The 21,138-nt window shown below is 41.0% G+C and overlaps 1 protein-coding gene across 4 annotated transcripts in view; it reads right to left on the reverse strand.

Moving 5' to 3' along the window:
• Nucleotides 1-257: 257 nt before the first annotated feature.
• The window catches only part of LOC132203316 (zinc finger protein basonuclin-2-like), a 54,683-nt gene continuing 33,802 nt past the window's right edge, over nt 258-21,138 (reverse strand). The window contains exons 3-6 of one of the 4 annotated variants that reach the window (XM_059630986.1): nt 16,253-16,354; nt 14,718-14,820; nt 7,627-7,853; nt 258-2,324 (exon numbers count right to left, since the gene is read on the reverse strand). In XM_059630986.1, coding sequence (XP_059486969.1) covers nt 1,062-2,324; nt 7,627-7,853; nt 14,718-14,820; nt 16,253-16,354 — 1,695 coding nt within the window. In that variant the 3' untranslated portion in view covers nt 258-1,061. The remainder of the gene's footprint in view (nt 2,325-7,626; nt 7,854-14,717; nt 14,821-16,252; nt 16,355-21,138) is intronic. The other 3 variants (XM_059630991.1, XM_059630992.1, XM_059630990.1) reach the window with 3 other exon arrangements.

Here is a 21,138-nt window from a genome sequence, read left to right on the forward strand (position 1 = left end):
CAAAATGTAATTAAAATAGGTGAAATGTCAGCTTGTTTCATTCAAACAGCTCATGAATTAGGGTTGCAACCCGCAACCGAGGCTATAGTAAGGGATTTTCTGCATTGTGCAGAAACAATAAAGTTGCTCATCTTCACCGAGGAAGCCAAATTTTATTCCAATTTTATCAAAAAATTATTTTAATTTAAATTGTTTTCAAATTTATTGGTTAGATTCTATTTCTACTTCAGTTAAGGTAAGATTTGGAAGTTTTTGTGTTGAAATTGAGAAATAATAATAAACCAGAGCATTTTTATAGGTTTTGATCAACTTTTAATCGTGAGCTTTCATTCTCTCGTCCACATTTTAAATCTACATACATATTTATCGTTTTCGTATTTCGTTTTCGTCATTTACATATTGCAATATTTATATAATAAATACTGAGAATTCGCAGCCACATACGTCTATATTTATATTTATAATATTTAGATTGATGCATTTTTCTAAGTATTGCCGCCGAGTAAAAGTCACCGCAGCACACGCGAGTCATCTCCCGCGCCGAATTATTCGCGGCCGCCGCCGGGAGAGAGGAAAGTCCATCAACAACAAGAAGTGATTGATATGCCATTATCAAGTCGGTTCATTTATTAATGCCGTCCATGATGCATGACTCGCGGCGTTTTGGGGTGGCAAACACATACACAACACACTCATTTTCTCTCCGCGCACGTCTTTTTCAGAGGTTTCCAGAAGTCGCCTCCAGTTTTATATATTATTTTTTTTGTATAAACGGGGCGCGCAGTGAAAAGTGAGACGGTGCTGGCTGCTGGCGTCGAATGTGTCGCGGGCTGGACGTGACTGGTGGCGTAAACAAAAGCAGGGTGGGCCGCCGACGTCGAGTGGCGCCGACTCGAGCGGGACAGAAATATACCCGCCGCCGGGGCCATCTGGCAAATAAAACACGCGCGCGCGGTGTGCTGATAAATGGGCTTTTGATTTTCTCATCTTTATTCTCCTTTTGTACAGACAGACACAGAGAGACAGAGATTCGGATAGAGAGACAGGGAGCTGCTTTGAGATCAGCCGGCCAAGTTGGAGGAGAGGTTCTCAAGTTGCCGCAGAGAGTGCAGCGCCACGGACGACTCCTCCTTGCACTTGGAGCCGTCCGTCGAGTTGCGGTTGATGTCCTCGTCGTCGCCGGCGCTCGAATCTTCGCCGACGCCGCTCATGTTGACGCCGCAGTCGTCATCGTCGCTCGAGGGCGCCGTGATTCGTGTGGGGTGCTGGTTCTTGCGCTTGCGTGCCTTGGCAGGAGCCTCGACGCTGTCGCTGTCTCCGAGGGTCGCTTCCTCGGAGGAGATTGACCCACCTGAGGAGAAGTCGAGACGAGGTCCGGCTGAGAATTGGGGGCCTGGGGGGAACGCGAGCCCCAGCAGGGGAGGGGGCGGCAGCAACAGATGGTGAGGGTGCGACGAGCGCCCATCGTGAGGAGAGATCTTGCGTCTCAGGTGCGGCGAGTGCAGCTTCGGGTTGGGGTTGGCGCTGTGCCGGTTGCGGCTGCGCCTCGAACTGAACATCATGCTGCACCCGTCCACGGTGCACTTGTGCATTTCACGCAAATGCACCGCGGAAAAGTGGATCTTGAGCGCGCCCTTATCACAGAACGTCTTCATGCACACGCTGCACTGCACCCTTTTCTTGCCCGTTGCAGGGTTGACCAGCGTCGCCCCCAGAGGGCTCCACTGTCGCTTTATTGCACGCGAAGAGGCTGAACCTGCTCCGTCCCTGCTGAGGTTCAGGGCCGAGTTCTCGTCCTCAGAGTCGCTGGCGCTGAAGTCGTGCTGCTTCAGGTCGATCTTGCCCACGCCTGAGAGGGGGAAGGGCAAGGTCGCGGGCAGGGCGGCCTCCTCAGAGGGGCGCCTGTTGGCCGACGGAGGGATCACCCTGCGCTCAGGGCTGCACGATTTTCTGAAGTCGAGGGGCTGCATGCTTTGCAGTCTGTTGAGCGGGGACACCGACAGGGGGCTCGGGACTGAGCTGGCAGGAGAAGCTGTCGGGGTCGGTGGAGCTGCGGTGGGCGGCGCTGCGGCCTTCAGGAAGGCCAGAGGGTCCCTACTCGAGGTGGACTTCTTGTTCGGTGCCGGCGTCTGGGCGATGAAACGCTTAATGTCGGACGCGTGCGGCCGCAACGCTGGAGGGGGAAGGGGAGGGGGAGCGTCCAGGGCCAGCAGCTGCTGGGTGATGGCCCTGGTTTCGCCGAAGCGAAGGAACTGCTGCAGAACGAGCGGTTCCTCCTCACGGCCGCACATGTGCCACCGTTCCAAAACGCCTCCCTGAGGATCCTGGAACATAAAGGAAAGAATAATTTAAACAAGGCCTATCTGAAAGGAGGTTCTGGTTTGTATAAACATGCGTTTGCGACGGCAGCGGTGTTGGTGAAACAACGCGATTTTAAAGCTTTGGGGAAGAACGCGACGACGTGGGGGTGCTCGATTCGACTTTCGGCCAGATGGGTGATTTTGGTGGATGGGCCACCGGAAGCAAGAAGAGCTGAATGCCCTTTGTCGAGAGACAAAACCGCGTTCTATTATTCATTCAAAATAATATGCTCAACGGACGACGAGAGATTTTAACCAAATGCAAAATAGGCCTGGGAAAAAACCAAAGAAAAATAATTTTTACATGTAATTCGTTTTGCGAAACGAGCAAATAATTGCAGGGCCAAACGAGGAGTTAAACGTGTTTCTTGTTTTTCACTTGTTCTTAAACAGCGTTAATTACACGAGGCGGATTTCGCGGCGCAAAAAAGGTCCGAGGTGCATTAAAAGGCCCGAAAGAAAAACAGTTAAAGAATTTTCGGCCACGACACGTTTTTTTTCTACTTGAGCTGCACCAACTGCTGTTGGCTCGGCGGTAATTGGCGCGAGGTGTTTGATAAGCAGCGGCTGCAGAAAAAATTCGGCGTGTGTGCTCGTTGGCTGCTCATCACGATTGCAAGACGTGCTCTCTCGGCCATAATGGGCTACACCATATAATAAAATAATGTGCACGCGGTGTTCCAGATGTTTTCAATTCGTGTGTGTATGTTTTTATGGCCGGCGTCGTTCCCGTTAAAAATCGCCAGCGCGAAAATCTGTGCAGCCGGTAATTATTTTCATCGGCGTGTTGGAATTTTTCACTTTGTTTTTCACCTGCATGTATATTGAAACTCGCGTGGGATTAGCCAAAAAATTTGCCCAGAGTTCATTTTCGTTTGGCGGAAGTGGCGCTTTATTTTCGCATTTCACCGGCCCGGTGCTCTTTTACACACAAAATTCAAATAGAGAGTTTGGCATGCAGGGCATGAGCCGCGAGGGAGCGAATCGATAAAATCGCACATATGCGATGTTAATACGAGAGAGTGAGTGCCGGAAAATGGCTCGAGAGAGAGAAAAGAGATGAGCTGTTACCCGGTAATAAAAAATAAATTATCAAAAGCTGCGTGCCGCTATATGATGATATTATTTCTGCGGATATAGAAAACGTGCAGCAGTGCGGCGGAGACCCTCTCGTTCTCTCTCCCAAAACCTAATCACATTTGCATGTCTCCAATATTGCACCACACATTTCCAAAAACTGCTGCCAGCATCGAGGACGAGCATTAAATAAAGTGTCTCGGGGCGCATAATGTGAAAAGCGAAATTTGGTATAGCACATGAGGGTTTAAAGTGCCACTTAATGGAAAACAGAACCCGAACGTAAAAATGGAATTGAATCCCAACTGACTGCGTTTTTGCAAATTGAAAAAAAAAATCCAACAGTAGACGAGTTATTTCACTTTTGATTAGAATTAAAACGGTGAGTTGCGCGAGTTTGTTGTGACGTTGGAGGCTGCGAATTGAGCAAGCGGCGTGCGTAATCCTCTTTACGGCGGCGGTTGTTTAAAATTTATAAATGTGAGAAAGAGAGGCGCAGACACGAGAGTTATGCGCGCGCGGCACATTTGTGAGGCATCGTGCAGCATTTGGGAAACGACGATTTCGACTGTGTGATGTTCACGACGTGATAATCAACGCCGGGTTACACATTAACAAGTCGGCCGTGGATTGTTCGCACTCGATTTTTTATCGTGCCGGCTGACAACGAGACACAAAAGAGCCGTTGCATTCCGAGCAGACAAATTAATTGTTGCCTAATTAGTTTGTGCACGGCTTTGTTTTTCTATGAATATTTAATGTATGAATATTAATTTAATTAAATAAAAGAGGCGAAAGACTACCATATTATTAAATTAATTAAAAAATGATTAATATGCATAGCAGATTTTATTATAAAATGCAGAAGTTGTGAAGAATTATTTAATTATTGTTGCATATATGTCCACATTGTTATAAATACATCTTTTACACTCTATTGTTGAAAAAATTTTAATCAAAAATGAATTGTTGCTGGGAAAAAATGGCACCACCACTAGCAAGAATTTTGCTTGAAAAAATTCAAGATCAAAAAGACTCCATTCGCTGCAGTGAGCCTTGGTTGACTAAGTTTTCTTTTAATTGTTTAAAATACAATTAATGTAATAAATTCTGATAAATTCCTTTTAAAATTTATATTTCTGAACATACTTCATTGTTAATTAAATTTATTTCTACAAGTTTATAATTTTCTCAAATTTCTTTTCTTTAAACGCAGTAATGTAAAATAAAATTCCACAAAAGGAGAGAAAACTTTTAATATTCACTGGACAAAAAGCAGCAGTAAATGCACCCTCGCCCTCTTGTTTTTTCTTCTAATTAATAAAAAGCTTGACCGGCAGAGTGCAGCCCTTATATGCGTGAAATTTTAAGCAACGAGCGCTTTTGTCCCTCTCCCGGTCGGAAGTAAATTTTTCTCTTCCGCAAGAGAGGTAAAAATTAAAATGCAAAGACAAAAAGCCAACCCGCCTTTGGCCTCTCGCACACAAGTTAAATATTAATTCGTTGGAATACGCCGTGCTCGCCTCGTCTTGTTAAAACAGTGTACATGCATTCGTCGGGGATGAACTCTAATTTTCCCCACACGTATAATACATAAAACGTGAGAGTGCGGTGGCGGCACAGCAGCGAAAGAGCGTGTTAGGGGCAAATTAAATTTCTGCTCTTGCGCGACGGTCGGCCTGCAGGGGCGTGCATGTCATGTGTGTGCCGCTGTTTAATTAAGAGATAATCACCGCTGATGACACAGTCGATAAAATTAGGATTATGGTGTGCGTAATGACACGGCACAACACTATTATAAACATACACACACGGTTCGTGCCGCCTCGCAAGGGCGCCGCGTTTAAATCTCGACAGCTCGTTATTATTCAACTGCTCTTTTTGGGAAAAAGCAGCTGGCGTTATTTTTGCGATTATGATATATACTTATTTATTACGCTCATTGTGCCGGCGAAACACCTTTGCATTAATTGCACCACTACGAAGGCAGTCCTTTGATTTTCCCACGCCGTTCGTTGTACTTTTGTGTTAATCATGAGCAAACTCTTTCGCGTGCCTCGCATCTCTTTCGCTCTTTTCTCATCTTTGGAAATTTTCTTCGGGACGCATCGCACGCAAACGCCATTGATCAGTTTTTCGTCCCCCTGTAATATTCTGTCGATTAACATCTTTTTTTCTAATTGGCTCGGCCACGCACCAGAAATTTTCATAATTAAAACGGCCAAAATAACCAAACTCATCAGAGCGACCCTCGCCCTTGCAGTTCGCTCAATTTTCCATTTTATGTATACAAAACTGGCAGGGCGAAATTTTCACGAGGAGAGCAATTGAAACCGAGGAAGAAAAACAGCCGTCGGAAAAGAATAATCTTTCTCTCTCTCTCTCTGCGGCAGGGATTTTGTGAAAGGAATATAAATTTGAAAAGAGAGGAGCGCAAACAGCGGAAAAAGCAGCAGGAAACATTTTTGGTAAAGGGATTAATTAAAGCATTGCAAAAAAATCCGAGAGATTTATATATTTGCACGCAGAAAATCTGAGAGAGAGGAATTGCGGAGATGAAATTTTGCGTTTTGATAGACAGTGTCCCGAGATGGATTATTCGGCCCTCTTCGTAATAATACGTGTGCGGTTTGGAAACATCAGAGCTTGGGGTGATTATCAAATTTTCCGAAACCCAACCCTTTCGGCTGTCGAGATGCAGAGAGAGGAGAAAAGAGCGGCTGCTGATATTTTGACGGAGGGTCGTCGCTTGTACATGTTGTTGTAATTTTTCGCCGAGGAGCGGATGAGTTAGTTTTCCAGAGCGGCGCAACGGACGGACGCGATGATTGGGTGCGGTTTTTGTGCTCGCAAGAGATCCCCTTTGAATAATACGCATGCAGATGGCTGAATTATGGCCGAAAGGATTAAAATGCGCGGCGGCCATGATTGAGAGCAGCTCGAGCAGCAGTGACTTACTGGGAGAGAGATCCAGGTGCTGCATCTGCCTCTTACGTGTGCTCTCTCTCAACACACTGCCGCCGCGTGTTGTATTAATAATCAGCCCCCTCATCAACCCCCCGGGCACGCTAAAATGGCGGGCGGGATGTTTGTTAATCAGCGGCGCATCGAGCGAGAGAGAAGAGCTGAAAAGCGTCAGGCTGTCTACCTGCGGGACGAGCACATTTTTCGCCCAGTGTTTTTATACTTTTAATAAATGAGCAGAGATGAGAGAGAAAATATAAAAATCGCGCCTTAGCCGAGTTTGAGTGAAGGGTGTCTAATAATATCGTTTGGTTCTTCAAGCAGTTTAATGATTTGATTAATTATTTATTCTTCTTAGTCAATCAAAAATTTCGTTTGTTTATTACTCACTGCGGTGGATGGAATCTTTTTGATCTAGGATATTTTAGCAAAATTATTGCTAATGGCGGTATCGTTTTTTTCCAACAGTTCCTTTTCTAAATAAATTTTTCGCAACGATCGAATGTAAAGAATGCAATTATAACTATGATGAGAAATACAAAAAAGAATATATTTTTTTTTTGTTAACTGACAATGAGTAAATTTAATTATGAAAATAATATCGAAATTCTTCGCATTACAAACAACTTTAACATTTCTGATTCATCATGACTTTCATCATAAAAAAGGTCATAAAGTTTTTCTCTCGGCAGATTCGAAACATTCAAGTTCTTTTCAATCCCTTTTTGCTCAAATTAATTTGATTTTAGGCAACTTTCTCATCGCATATGTTGTGCAGGTTGCATTTCGCCATACTCAAATATTGCTACCCTGCTTCGGCCAAATACGTTTCAAGATCAAACTAAAAATTTTAAAAATTAAAAACTATTTCAAAACGGGAATATAAATTTAAATTAATTTTGTTCAGAATGTTTCGTTAGAAATCAGCTAAATTAATTCAAATAATTAATGAAAACCGGTGAATATTTCTGCTCCCGTTCAAATATTTTCAAACTTTAATATATAATATGCAATGCTTGTCAAACAATAATTTATTTACAATTTGCGTTTGAGGATTGTTAGTTGTGATAAATTTTTTAAATATTTATTTATGATTGAAAGCAAACACAATAAAGAATAAATTATATCTTCGGCCTCAAACGACAGTACCAAGGGCAAAGCAATTTTCTCAAGACGCGATTATACATATTTTTGTCACATTGGGTGGTCTTTCTGTTTTTCTTACCTGGAGGATGTATCCCCTGGAATAGTCGTCGTGGCTCCAACCGAAGCCGTGCAACACCTGGAGCACCTCGTCGCGCTGCAGGACGGAGAAGACGCGGTCGAGCAGGATTTTGAGTCTGATGGGCAGCGCCTGGCAGCCGTACAGCACCAGCGAGGCCACGTCGAACGCCACCGACGCCGAAACGGGCTCCACCGGGCCTAGGTGGCCAGGACCCAGTTTGTCCAGAGCTGCGAACACAAAAAATTATACATAAACAACTGGCTATTTTTCATTTGCATAATAATAAATGTTTTGTCATTTCAATGTCGGGGATTTGTTATTACAAATCGTTTCCGGGTGTGCCTGAGCGCTCGCGTTTTGGCTAATTCGTTTCGAGCAATTAATCACTCGGCGCACCTTGAGCTTCAAACGGGCGCATCGCAAATTTCGGACCACGTGGCTCGCACGCCCCGAGGCGGCAGCTTTTCCAAGCCGACGATCACATGAAAATTAATCATCCCTCTCTCAGCGTAACATTCAGAGAAACTGCACCACTTCTCTTTGTGTCCGGTGCTGGAAATTAAATTATTTTAACAACCGCGCAGCAGCAACAAAGTTTGATTGTTCACCCAGAAAAACCTCCTCATCCGGAATGAATCAAAACTAATTAAGCGGGCCGAGATTCAATTTATTCCCTCGCCGTAATTGGGAGAGCGAATTTATCCACACGGTGTTCGCCTTGGAGTGACAATTCATTCGTCAAACGCGCGCGGCCTCAAATTGCGCTGCCTTTTCGATTCGCGTGAGAACGCCGAGGAAGGAAAAGTCGTCGGTCGCCGGGGGCAAGAGCGAAATAAAACGCGCTACATATATAATTTATAGAAATGAATTCAGCGAGTGTCGCCCGCGAAATTATACAATTTTATAATATAATCTCATCGCCGCACGAGCATTTCCATTCTCGCCGAAGAATATATAAATTGGCTTGACAAAATTGTGAGAACGAAACTGCTTTATGCTAATTAGCGTTCTGCAAGACAGGCCAAGGACAATGAGCACGGCGAGATGCAATCGTGTTCACACACAGTGAGAGAGAAAGAAAGACGGACGGACCGTGCGTTTAATTAAAAAATCTTTTGCCGCGGCGCAGCAACGGCCGCACGACGGGCGCAGAGGACATCATACGTATGTGTGTGTATAAGAAAAGAAGGATTTCTAATTTCAGGGCCCCGCCCCCGACATGACATGGTCAGGCAGGCTCAGGTAGGCCCCTGGGCGATTGTGTTCCATATTGATGAGAACAAAAGGTTGTAAGGACGCCCACATGTGATGAAATAGCGCGCTGCAGCCATCATCATCCCTCATCACATCAAGGTCAGACCACAAAAAATAACTAACTCGCTCTCGAGAGTGAGCGGCGGCGGCGGCGAGTTGAGCGCGAGAGCGGCGATCGCGGGACAAATTACCTTTTAATACCACATTCCATCGCCAGCGGCCACGGTGACAATAATTACAGCCTCGCTCCGACCAGCGAGATTGGATTTTCCTAGCGGGACCGCGCGCGCGGCAGATATAAATCGAGACGAGAGAAGAGAAAAAGCAGAGACTTTGTGCCGCGAGTTGTCATTGAAATTCAAATAATCCGTCGTCACGCGATCCGTTTTCAGTTTTTCTCTCGCGTTGGCATTCTTTTTTTTTATTGCAAGTCTCATGACATCAGAACTTCGTAATATATTTTCTCTCTCCCTTTATTGAAAATTATTATAAATATATAAACGCTGCAGAGAGGGACGACGAGACGAAAAGTGAAACCGTAACCACCCCTTGCGCGCTCTGCTTCTGATTGACGCGCCAAATTTATTCATAATGGCCCTCGCACGGCCAATTCTTCAATTTTTTAATTAGACCCTCTCCTCGGACCCGCCAGAAGCCAAATTTGCTCAAGCAGCAGAGCGAGGGGTCACCCAGCACTATATTTGTTCAACGTACACGCGTGGAAAGTGGATGGACGGTCTGTTAATGAAGAAACGACGGCTCGAATTTGTTGTTTGTAATGAAAAAGTAGCCTGGCTGCTCTCCGGATCGATGCGCGTTATGTTTTATTAGACGCGCCTCGCCACAAATATGCGCGAGCGAGGAGGAAATTCCGCGTCCAGCAGCAGCAGCACCACGATTTTCGGTAATCAAGAAGCAGCCCGTCGTCGCTCGGGCGAGTCTTCTGTATGGCTCGCTTTTGTTTTGATTATAAACATCATACAAGCAGAGATGGGTAATTTAATATGCAAGAGGAGAGGATCTGTTCGAAAGCGAAAGAGTTTCACCCTGCTGTCAGGATTATATTCACAGAATTAATAGGATACAATGTCAAATTACAAATTTAAATATAATTATACTTAAAAAAAAAATGTATTCAATGCCAATTTTTTTTTTAATTCTAATGTCAATCAAATGTAAAAAGTTATTTTTCTGTGATCATTAATGGGTCAAGAACCCTTTCATTTGAACCAATAGTTAAAATTATTTATTTAATACATATTTCTTATAATGTGACAAATTGCTAAGGCCCGATTACATATGAAATTCTTGGAATCAAAATTTGTTGAAACTATTATATACTAGCAAGTGCTGTTTTATTAATAATTATCATTATTCAAATTAGACACATTTTTTTAAAGCTTAATGCGCATGAATAACTTTGAAAGTTGATGGAAGTTTATATTTTTAAATAATGTTTATTAAATAAATAAAATAATCAAATTATGATAATAGATTAAAATTAATATTTATGTGTAGTTAATATGTTAAAAATAAAATTATAGTGATTTTAATTTTAAAATCGGCTATTTCTTCAATGAGTCTTGTGAGTTGGTTAGTTAAAAGAAAAAACATTATCCTGATCTACATGTTTCAACTGTGGGCTGCAGCCATAATTCATGAGCTTTGAAATTATTTTATTACAACACATTATTAATTTTCAAAAATTATTCCCATCAACTTGGAAAATTTTTGAGAAAATTATTAGAAGTTATATTTTTGGCCAAAATAATTTTTTAAAGACAAAAAATAAATGAATAAATAAATAATTTTCAACAAAGAAATATTTGTTTTAAAAATTTTAGACAAAATACCACAAAAATAAAATAATTGCATTTTCATAATATAATTGAAACATGAAAACTGCATGAAATTGTAAACGCGTTTTTATTATAACTTTTGTTATGAATTCTTGTAAATTGAAAATAAAGAAATTATCACTATTTTCCATGAAAATTTAACGCATGGGAATAACCAAGAAAGTTTCCTTATTGTCAACTGCAAAAGGAAGGAGTTTTCTTTCCTTATCTGCCAAGCGATTCATATCGATTCATCACACACAGGATGTAGTTCGCCAGTCACAAATAATTTACAAGCGTGACAAAGATGCATTATAATTTTTGAAATGACGCGATTCCTTCTCTCTCTGACTGACCTGTAGCTTTTCACACACAAGATTTACAAGGCAGAGGATTTACACTGGCAGCCACCGCAGCGGCACAATGCGTGGGCAGCGCGCACAAAGCAAAAGGCTTTTTATTATTATTCCAACCCTGTCAGCACCGACGGACTGACGAAAAAGTGAAAAGAGAGCGTTGTAAAAGCTCTGCTGGGTGTAAAATTTAAAATTGAGAACCGCACGAGGGAAAAGGGTCGTGCTGCTGTAAAACTTTTGTTCGAGAAGCAGAAATCGTAAAATTTTTTGCTCTCTTGCGTGCAATTGAATAAACAAGCGACGACATGTGACTCGTCTCGGAGATGAAAAAGTGCCGCGTGCGTCGTTTTTCATCTTCATATACGAGAAAGATGCCCCGGCGATAAAGTTGGAGAAAATCGAAATCGCCACCGAGCCGGTCGGAGAGCAGAGGAGATGAATTAATACTTGCGCAGGCAAATTTTCCGGAGGCTTGTTTGACGAAATGTTAATGGCGCGTCTAAATATTAGCAGTGCGCAGTTTAATTTGATTTAAGATGACAAGGAATTACATCAAGAAGATCCCGAGCGTAATCCCCGCAGGCGAAGGGGTGGTTTGCCCTCCTGTCTGCTGCAGCCCGCCGCGCTGCTGCAGCAAACTTTGAACCCTCTCTGAGCGAGCTGCTGTGTTTACATTTCCCTTGGGTCGCTATTTTTATAATTCATAAAACAAAAGAATAATAAATAATTTTCAAAGGGTTAATTAAAACCGGGGCCTCTTTGCCTGCCTGTCATCGATTCTTATTTCAATGTTGACTTTTTCTCTTAGGCAGAGAAAGATAATTTCGCGGCGGAGATCAGCAAAAGAACAAACACGTGATGATGTAATAAAGGCAAGAATCATTATGTGGAGGTTCAATTTCGTCTCAGGGTTGTTCTTTGTACTGCTGACGTCAGCGCACTCGCGCGGCGCAACCCGATCCGTCCATCCGCCGGGCGGCCACATGTGTCCGCTATATGGTCGCGCGGACACAAGGGCCCGGCTCTGTCCCGTCGTCGGCTGACCCGAGATAAACGATGACCTCAAAACACCCCGTAAAGCATCTTCCCGGCCCAAGATAAGACTGTCGTCGAGAGAGACAGAGAGAAAGCGCAGCGTTTGACATCCTAACGAATGGCACCGCACTTTGTCATCGCGCACATAAATCTGCACCAGACCTTATCACCTGCGCCCCAACTTCGCTCTTATATAAAGATTTTGGACTTCCCCTCTCTTGGAAGAAATTTCTCGCAAGTGCACTTCCGAAATATCCTTTCATCTAACAATAACGATAAAAAAATCAAAAGGGAATGTAGCTGCAAAATACGCGGGTTATTATCAAAAATGATGATAATACAGAATGTTGAGGTACAGATTATTTTTGACAAAACATATAGCAGTGATAATATTTGTTTTAATGAATTAGAGTATTATTTTAATGAAAATGCCAATAGATGGTGAAAAATGGAATTATGTAGTCTCTTTTTGACGGTCGACAATTTAAAAACATAGATCTATAACTTACATGTAATAGAATTTTTTTCCTTTCCTTAGATAAAAACTGGATCAAAATAAAGTATATGTTTTTGATTGAGAATATGTGTGTAATTCCGCTTCCTAAATATGTAAATTTTAAAGTCGTCATGGATTAACCACCTATCTTTATAGATCAATCAACACTAATCAGCAGTGTCGAAATAATTTTAATTTTAAATATTACGCGACGAATTGTTTAAATTTGAAAAGACAAGTGACTGTTAGTGCAAGCGTTAACAAAATATTGATTTATTGTTGCTTGAAGGATTCAACTTAGAAAAATCATATTGAAAATTTTGAAAAAAAAATTAACACTAACCTTACAACTTTACAATTATTTTATTGCGCATAGAATTTGTATGACTTAAAATGGCATAAAAAATAAATATACGCTTACAATTATGATAAAAAGTTTAAAATACAAGCATATATAGAATTAATTTAAAAAATATTAAGTATATATTTTATTCTGAAATTATAGTTTGGTAACGCAACTATTATGTACTAATGTATAAAAATTCAATTTGGAAATCCAGTTAAAAAGATTGAGTGTAAAAGCGTTTCAAATTTGATAATTTATCGACTTCTGTTCTTTTCTCGGTTGTGTGTGACAGAGGAAGAGCCGTCAAATAAGAAAATTGGCTTTGCGTCTCTTCATGTGGGAGAATTAGGAATTGGACATGCTACGGCATATGCTGCGACAATTAAGGGTCGGAATCGCTTTTTAATCAAGGAAATGTCATTAGCTCGCCCGCGGCTGCAACATTTGTGGGAGAGCGCAATAAGAAGCGCGTCTGCTTTGTCACTGCTCTCCCAGCGCTGCAGCACACATAGAAAATTAAGAGTCCCTTTCAAGAGACGCAATTAACCTTCGAATACACACATAATATACGGTGCACGATAAAAATCGGTGCCGAAATCTAATTGATCTCTGCATGCAGCGCGCGAGAGAGGTTCGTTCGGGAGTCGCGCATGAGAAAAGAGTGAAAATCAGACGCACACAATGTCTCGGCGCAGCGGGGAGTTTCTCCTTCTCGACTGCGATATCAAGACTTGTTGTCATCGGCCAGATACATCATTGCACTTTCATCATCTTCGTGGAAATAAATTCAAATTACGTTGCGCGGCTACAACCGCGAACGAGCAGGAGGAAGTGAATTATTTATGAAAGACTATGGAGGTCCCATATGGCGCCCGTGCGATCGAGCAAACGATGGACCGACGAATCTCACAAAAACCATCTGAGAGAGCACAAGCGCGGGGAATTCATCAGGCAGCGCCTTTGACGGGCCGCCTATGTGTCCTTCTGCTCGCTAAGAAACTCGAAACTCACTTAATCAACCGGCCATCAGCAAATTATATGACTTTTGAGCAGAGAGATGCAGCAAAAACGGGATAATAAATTGTCATACAAAGGGTTTTATATGAATATGTAATTCAAAAAGCAAAAGATCGTCCACATCTTTGCGATTTTTTTTTTATTTTTCAATAAAAATTGCAAAGAAATTTAATGACGAAATAAAAAAAAATCCAGAAATAAAAAGGATAAAATTAAAAATATTATTAATTTATAATGCTATACAATTTATGGGTCTAATTTTTTTCCTAAATCATTTGTAGTTTTCAATGTATTTTTTTAATATGTAGATGATGAATCTCGTTAAAGCCAGAGACTGGTAAACTTAATATGCAAAGAAGTCATCAAATATTGACAGTTTTATTAGAATATTTTTCCCAAGCAAATTTATATTAAAAAATTCGCTAAACATTTTAATTTTTGTTAAATCGTGAAAGTTTTGTATACAAATTTAATTAATTGAGAATAAATGAGGTTGATATTTTTCTGTTTTAATTACATGTGGGAAATCAATTGATTGTTCCAAATTGTATGGTGATATGTAATATCGATTGAATTTTTCACACATTCCTGATCGAAAAGGAAAATTAAAACATGTTTTAAGAGAAAAATTGAGGATAAGCAAATAAAATGTGATATAATTCTATGATATTTTTCATCAGTTTGTGCATAAATAAAAAAAATTAAATGCCAATAAAAAAAAAGGAAAAAATGAGATAAATTGTACTCACCATGGGTTACCCATCCGTGTCTGCACGATTCGCACTGTCTGAGCTGAAGTTTGCCTGGGACGAAGCAGTCGCATACGCAGCCTGGCACGGTACACCTGATGGCCTGCAAACAAATTTCCCAAGTCACAAGGGAGTCGACCAAGAGTGTCCGGCGGCCCGTTTTCCAAAAGTGCGCGATCGCTCCTCGGGGTCCAGTTAGTATTTAAAGAAGGAGGGCAAATGTCGCGCTGGTAAGGATCGCCGCCGGACGATTTTGATTAAATTTATCGATCGCGGGCGCGCGTGAATGTGGAGTATGTGGGGCGAAGCACATCCATATTGAGAGAGCAGAGAGGAGGGCTGCGTGTCTATGCAAGGGCATCAGATGCGTTGCGTGAATGGGATAATATGCAAAAGTGTAAAGGCGCAGGGAGAGAGAGAAGAGAACTGCCAGACTGACAGAGTGATGCACATTTAAATGCGTAAATGCAGTGCCGCTCTAAAGTGTCAGTCAGTCAATCTTTGTCGTATGTGTGCAATGTTGTGGAGAGAGATGCGGATTTCAGGGGAATTTTGTAATAACAATAAAAGTATAAATAAAAAAAATCAGAATTTAAATTAGCATTAGATGAAAATATTCAATTCGATAAATTGAGCAGTCTATATAGTACTAAAATAATTCGGTATAGCTTTTTTTTTAGATATTTTCTTTGGATTTTATCCCAATAATGCAATAAGTTGATTTAAAAACATAAAAAATTTAAGAGACTAAAAATGGGTTAAATTAAAAATAAATTAAAATTACCCTAATCATAAGCGCCATATTTACGCAGCTTTAAAATTTGCTCTGCGCATAATATTTTAAATAAAGAAACAAAATTCAAATATAAATGCACTATTAAAAATAGAAATAAAATAAACTCTCAGTATAAATATAATTCCAAAAATATTTTCTTATTATGAACTGAGAACAAAACGGCCATAAAAATAGCTTTCGAACAAATAAAAATAAAATTTTGATAAAATTGATAAATTCTGGACACGTCCGGCGGCACTTTGGCCGCTGCTCAGGAGTGGTATAAGCGACAAAGTGATCACCATAAAACGCGGCGGTTTCCTCGAGGGAGCGTAGGGGCGTTTTTGAGATGCAAAGTAGCCGGCCGCGGGAAATCAGCCCTCGAGGAGGGGGTTGGTGATCAGTCTCGGTGACGGATTTATGGCTCTTTAAGATGCAGGGAAAGGAGATTCGGGGCGCGGAGGAGCACACAAGAAGAAAAATGCGTTTATTATGCGCGCGGCTCATTAGAAATCCATTTCGCGGCGCGCGGTTGTGCCAGTCATGCCAATTGATTCCTCGGCGCAGTGACAATTAGGAGGGCATTTCGGTCGGTTCGGCCGCGCTCGGCCGTCCAGATAAATAAATGGTGATTCAGCAGCCGTCATCGGGTGACAATGGCTGCGGTAATCACACCTCCGCAGCCGCGCGCGTATTGATTTTTTGTGCCAAGTCACCGGCGACACCGCGTCGCAGGCCCGTAATTAAAAAGGTGATCTACCTGCCGAGTCATCGCTGCACTCACCGTGTTCAGGGGACTCGCCTGGCCGTTGGCTGGCCGCCCGGCCGGCGGCCGCAGGAACCACGAGGCCACTGACGCCCACTGCAAAAATATCATAAAATTAGACTAAATTTCATATGTGCTGAGAAAATCGATTATTAAATCAAATTAACCCCCAAAAGGCCAAGATTGGCTGCTCTTTTTTAAAGTTTATTCTTTTCATGAGAGAGACGATTTTTTTATCCATCGATCGGCGATGGGAGCGGAATTCAAGGGCCCTTTCTTCTTTCTTTCTTTTGATGATTTATCAAGCGCTGCTCGTCGGATGAAGCAGTTGCTGCTTCGCCTTTTTTATTTCTCATTCTCTCTGTCAATCTAATACGTACACACAACACAAGCACTCCACCTCCTCCTCCTCCCGCCGCTGACGAAAATTTCAAGTTTTCTTTATATTCTCTTTTTTGTCCCTCTCCGGCTGCTGCTTACCGGCGGAGATTATTTGGCGCAGATATGAATTTTGATGGCGTTCGTCAGCGTGCAGGACATGAGAGAGAGACGCTCTTTTTTGGACAATCCATTAGGAAATTGATTTTTTAGATTGTCACTTAGGCCGCGAGAATGCTGCGCGCGAGCGGCCTTGACGCGCGGCGATATTCAAGAAGAAGAGAAGAGAACAAGCCGAGGAAGAATAAGAATGAGTGACTTGTCAATTTGGAAACGTATTAAGAATTGGAAGACAAGCTTTGTTGACGTGCAACTCCAGGCTTGGCGCCAAACGTCATGACCAAAATAAAATAGTTTGTTGTTTCAAAATTATTTAATTAAAATGAAAAAATATTAATTCAAGAAAAATATGTTTCCAAAAATAAGTGTAAGATTATAAAAAAATTGTTAGACAAACAATTTTACGCTTAACTATTAATAATAATTCATTAAATTTTGTTTCAATTATTAATGTTAAAATTTTTAAAGGAAAGCTGATTGAAATGTACCTTCCACGGCAATTTGCATAGATTTTACAAATTTTAATATTTTGCTCTGATTTTGTTTATATTAAAAATAAACAAATTAATTAATATTTAATAAATCATTTATAAAGGTTCTTGGCATTAAAAAGGATATTAATTAAACAATAAAAAGATTTTGTAATTATATTTAAAATCAAATGTTTTTATATTCGTGAAAAAAAAATGCCAATTCACATCACCTATCATTAATAAAAATTCCATTTTTTTTTCATCAAATCAAAACTAAAAATAAAATTGTTTTTCTCCTTTTTTTATTACTTTTCGTATACTATGCACGAAAAAATACAATGGAAATATTTTTAAGCTCGAAGAAAAACATATTAAAATCAATTAAAGTATTTTGTGTAATCTTATATTCTTTTCTGGGGCAAAAGAATAAATTTCCAACTCGTTGCTCTCGCGCAGTAATTATATATTATTGTTTCTCTAAAATCTCGGCCGCGTCTCAAATTGGTCGTTGCTCTCACTGAAATTAGCATAAAACATGTTTGACACGACGTCGGATGGAAAATCAGGCAAAAAGCGGCCATCAAGCTCTTTTTCTCCGTTCGCAAATAATAGAGCGCGAGCAGACACACACACACGACATGAGATGACCGCAGGGGTTTGCTCGCTAAGATTCTCTCAGCAAAAATGTCAAGTGGTCCTGATTGCCATGAGACTCGTAGCTGGGTCCGAAAATCGGAACAAAAAGAGCCCCAAGTAGGCGTGCATAATGCAGTATCACTCGATAATGGGCCGCATTGTGCGCTGCGCAGCGGCCGCAGGTAATATTATTTTATTATTTTTTTTCTGCTCCGTGTGTCATATTTTCATATTTCAATGGCTGTGATGGGAGACCCGGGATAGAAAAACAAGTCTCGAGAGTTGCAGCGGCGGCAGATGGGGAGAAAAACAAGCGAAGGACAACTTTTCATACACGGCGGATGGATTATTAAACACATTATATCCATCCACCTCCTGTTGTCATCGGCCAAATGAACCCGCGCGTCATTATGTGCCCGAGCACAAAGGAAAGACCCAACGCACAACAAATATGTATTTCTGAATTTAATAATAATTCCAGCCCGATCGAGAAGAGAGGACGTGATCGCTCTTTGTATCTCGCGCGTCTATTATCATCTCTCTCATCGGCCGGATTTTTCATATTTTTTGCGTCAAATCAGCCCTGAAAGTAGTTTCGTCGTTGGGGAAAATGATGGTGCGGTTTTTATTTTATATGCCGCGCCGACAATTGACCACTTCAAACAAACACACGAATTTTCTTATTCGTCTCTCCCGGCCGCTGCCGCCGCCGACGGCAACGCAACATTATATTATTTATCTTCGCCGGGGGAACAATATTTCACGGTACACTTGTTACTGTGAATGAGAAATTTTGATCCTTTGTGTCAATTTAGCATCATCGAGAGAAATATGACGGAAAAGAAAAAGGACGCGCATGCAGCAAAGTTTTATGTTACCCTAAAATATTATACGGCCGGCAGGAAATTTCAGGATAATAAGCATCAGATTTTTATTCTTTGTCACACAGCTGCCTCAATTTGATTCGCCATAATGATTGTGAAAATAAGGATTAATTTACAAAAGATTAAAAATAATTGCAATATTTTGCTCATACAAAAATAACAATAAAAAATAAATAAATTTGCGATTACTATTTACTTTATTTTCTGTCGCTATTATATATTATAAACCAAATCGAGCCAGATTTTAATGCGTATTTTAATCAAAATTAAAAATGGAATTTGATGTTGTGAATGTTTATAAAAAATGATTTTATTATTATTCATTAAAAAATAAATATCTTTTACAATTAAAAAAATTAAAAAAAAATTGGAGCTTTGGTTTTACAAAATAATTTTATGTTAAAAGTTAACAATTGTTTTGTTTTTTCAATATGATATATATTTTTCTTGGTCAATAAAAAAATTGACTGAAGAAAAAAAGTGATAATAAAAACAGTAATAATTGAAAATTAAATATTATTATTTTTTTCATCAATTTTAGACGTTATTTAACTGATAGGAAATTTGACCGATTTGATAGACAAAGGTGCAATTTATTTGCGTGTCAGGACATCAATTTCAATTTTTTTTTCACTCTCATTCCACAATTAAATCTGTCAAGCGGGGTGCAAGCGGAGGCAATTTAAATTTGAATAATGGGGGCAGAGGGCTGGTTGACTAATGAGAGCGTGTGACGACTGCGAGATGAGTTTTCGAGCATCAGGTGTCCCCAACTGTGGAATGTCAAGCAGGGTACACTCAATCTCTGTCACGCACGCGAAACATTCGAATAACAAACAAAAAAGAGGCGCTGATCAAAAAAGGATCAACTGGTAGCCTCGCCGATTCCGATGCAGCTTTGCAGAAAAAAAGAGAGTTTATTCGACTGCTGACGCATCCCCCGCGCCGAGAGGGTGCGAAAGATTAAACTCCCCTCGGAAAGCGCTGCGAGCCAAAAACGTGGAAAAACCGCGCAAAAGAGAGTAAAAATAAAAAAATGAAATTTTTTCCGACCGCGAAACTCGCTAGTTTTTGACACCTGCGTGCTCTCGGAATTAAAAGGTATAAAAAGGACCATGTCCCTAATTTGTCGCGATACACATCTGACTAAGTGAGCACTCTTCTCTCTTGTAATCAGAGTGACAGATCAGGTGTCAGGGTGGCCTACCCTGAGCGCAGGTAGTTGCGATGCTATCGCGCTTCCCATTTCACGCGCCCTTTGACAGATGACGCGGCGCGCGGCTTGAAAGAGCAGACGCAGAGATAAAAAGAGCGGAATGAAACAATTTTCCCCCTTGTGGAAGCGCCGAAAGATTAACTCGAGTGAAAATAATTACCAACGCAAACACAACGTCAACAGTAATTATTCACAATTTTCCACTGTGAACATTTTTTTTTTATTAAAAATAAAATCCACTTTTTTAATTCAATTAAAATTTTACAAATGACATATTTTATTTTAAAATGTTGAAGTCATGAGAAAGTTGGCACTTGTATTTTGAATGCAGAATTTTGGCGTTGTTTTTGGAGCGAATGGAAATTTTGTGCCGCCAAGATGGCCAATTAATTTGCGCTGAGGGCACGGCTGATAATTAATTCCTCTCCGCTGAAATGATGTTTGCCATCCACCCCGTGCAGCAGCGAGCGCTTCATTATTTGACACACATGCACGCAGACGAGCACACATAACATGCGTTTTACACACATAAGAGGGGCGCGGAATTAACATCCCTGATTGCGAAATTATTAGCCGGCCGGCTATGAGCGAGCGCGGGGAATTTCATCTGATGAGAGAGAAGAGCCGCACGCAAAATTGCCCTAAACTTTTTCAATTACATTCCACTTGTTACCGAATAAAATAAAAATCTAGAGCTTTTGTAAATTAATAAAAGACGTCCATCATCTTCCATTTTTATATACAAAAAAAAAGTGAAAGGAATTATAAACTATAAATCTTTCAGGTGCAAATTTAATTCCAGCAACCTGCTCAAAAATCTGAATTAATTAATAGTTTTCCTCGTTGGAATATCGCAGACGAAATTCTCCCATTAAGTCCGGCTCTCTCTAATAGCATTTTCCGGCCCGCTGCAGCAATTAAATGCCACACAATGTTCGCACATTTCCTTTTGCAGTGTATCAACATTTTTCCATCTTTTTGTCGTGACACGAAACGCGATAACAAAGCTCGTTAAGGTGCGAACAGCAGGACGGAAATTGTGCGTGCTGAACTTTGAAGTTGTCGGGGCGGCCGAATTAAAAAGGCTTGTTATGACTCAATTTGTCACCGGCGCGAGACACAAATCGCCGGCGTGATAAAGAGCAAAGCAAAGCGCGCTCGGCGACCGGCACT

The sequence above is a fragment of the Neocloeon triangulifer genome, unplaced genomic scaffold (assembly GCF_031216515.1).
Source record: "Neocloeon triangulifer isolate White Clay Creek 2 clone unplaced genomic scaffold, ASM3121651v1 ptg000017l, whole genome shotgun sequence".
NCBI classification, from domain to species: Eukaryota; Metazoa; Arthropoda; class Insecta; order Ephemeroptera; family Baetidae; genus Neocloeon; species Neocloeon triangulifer.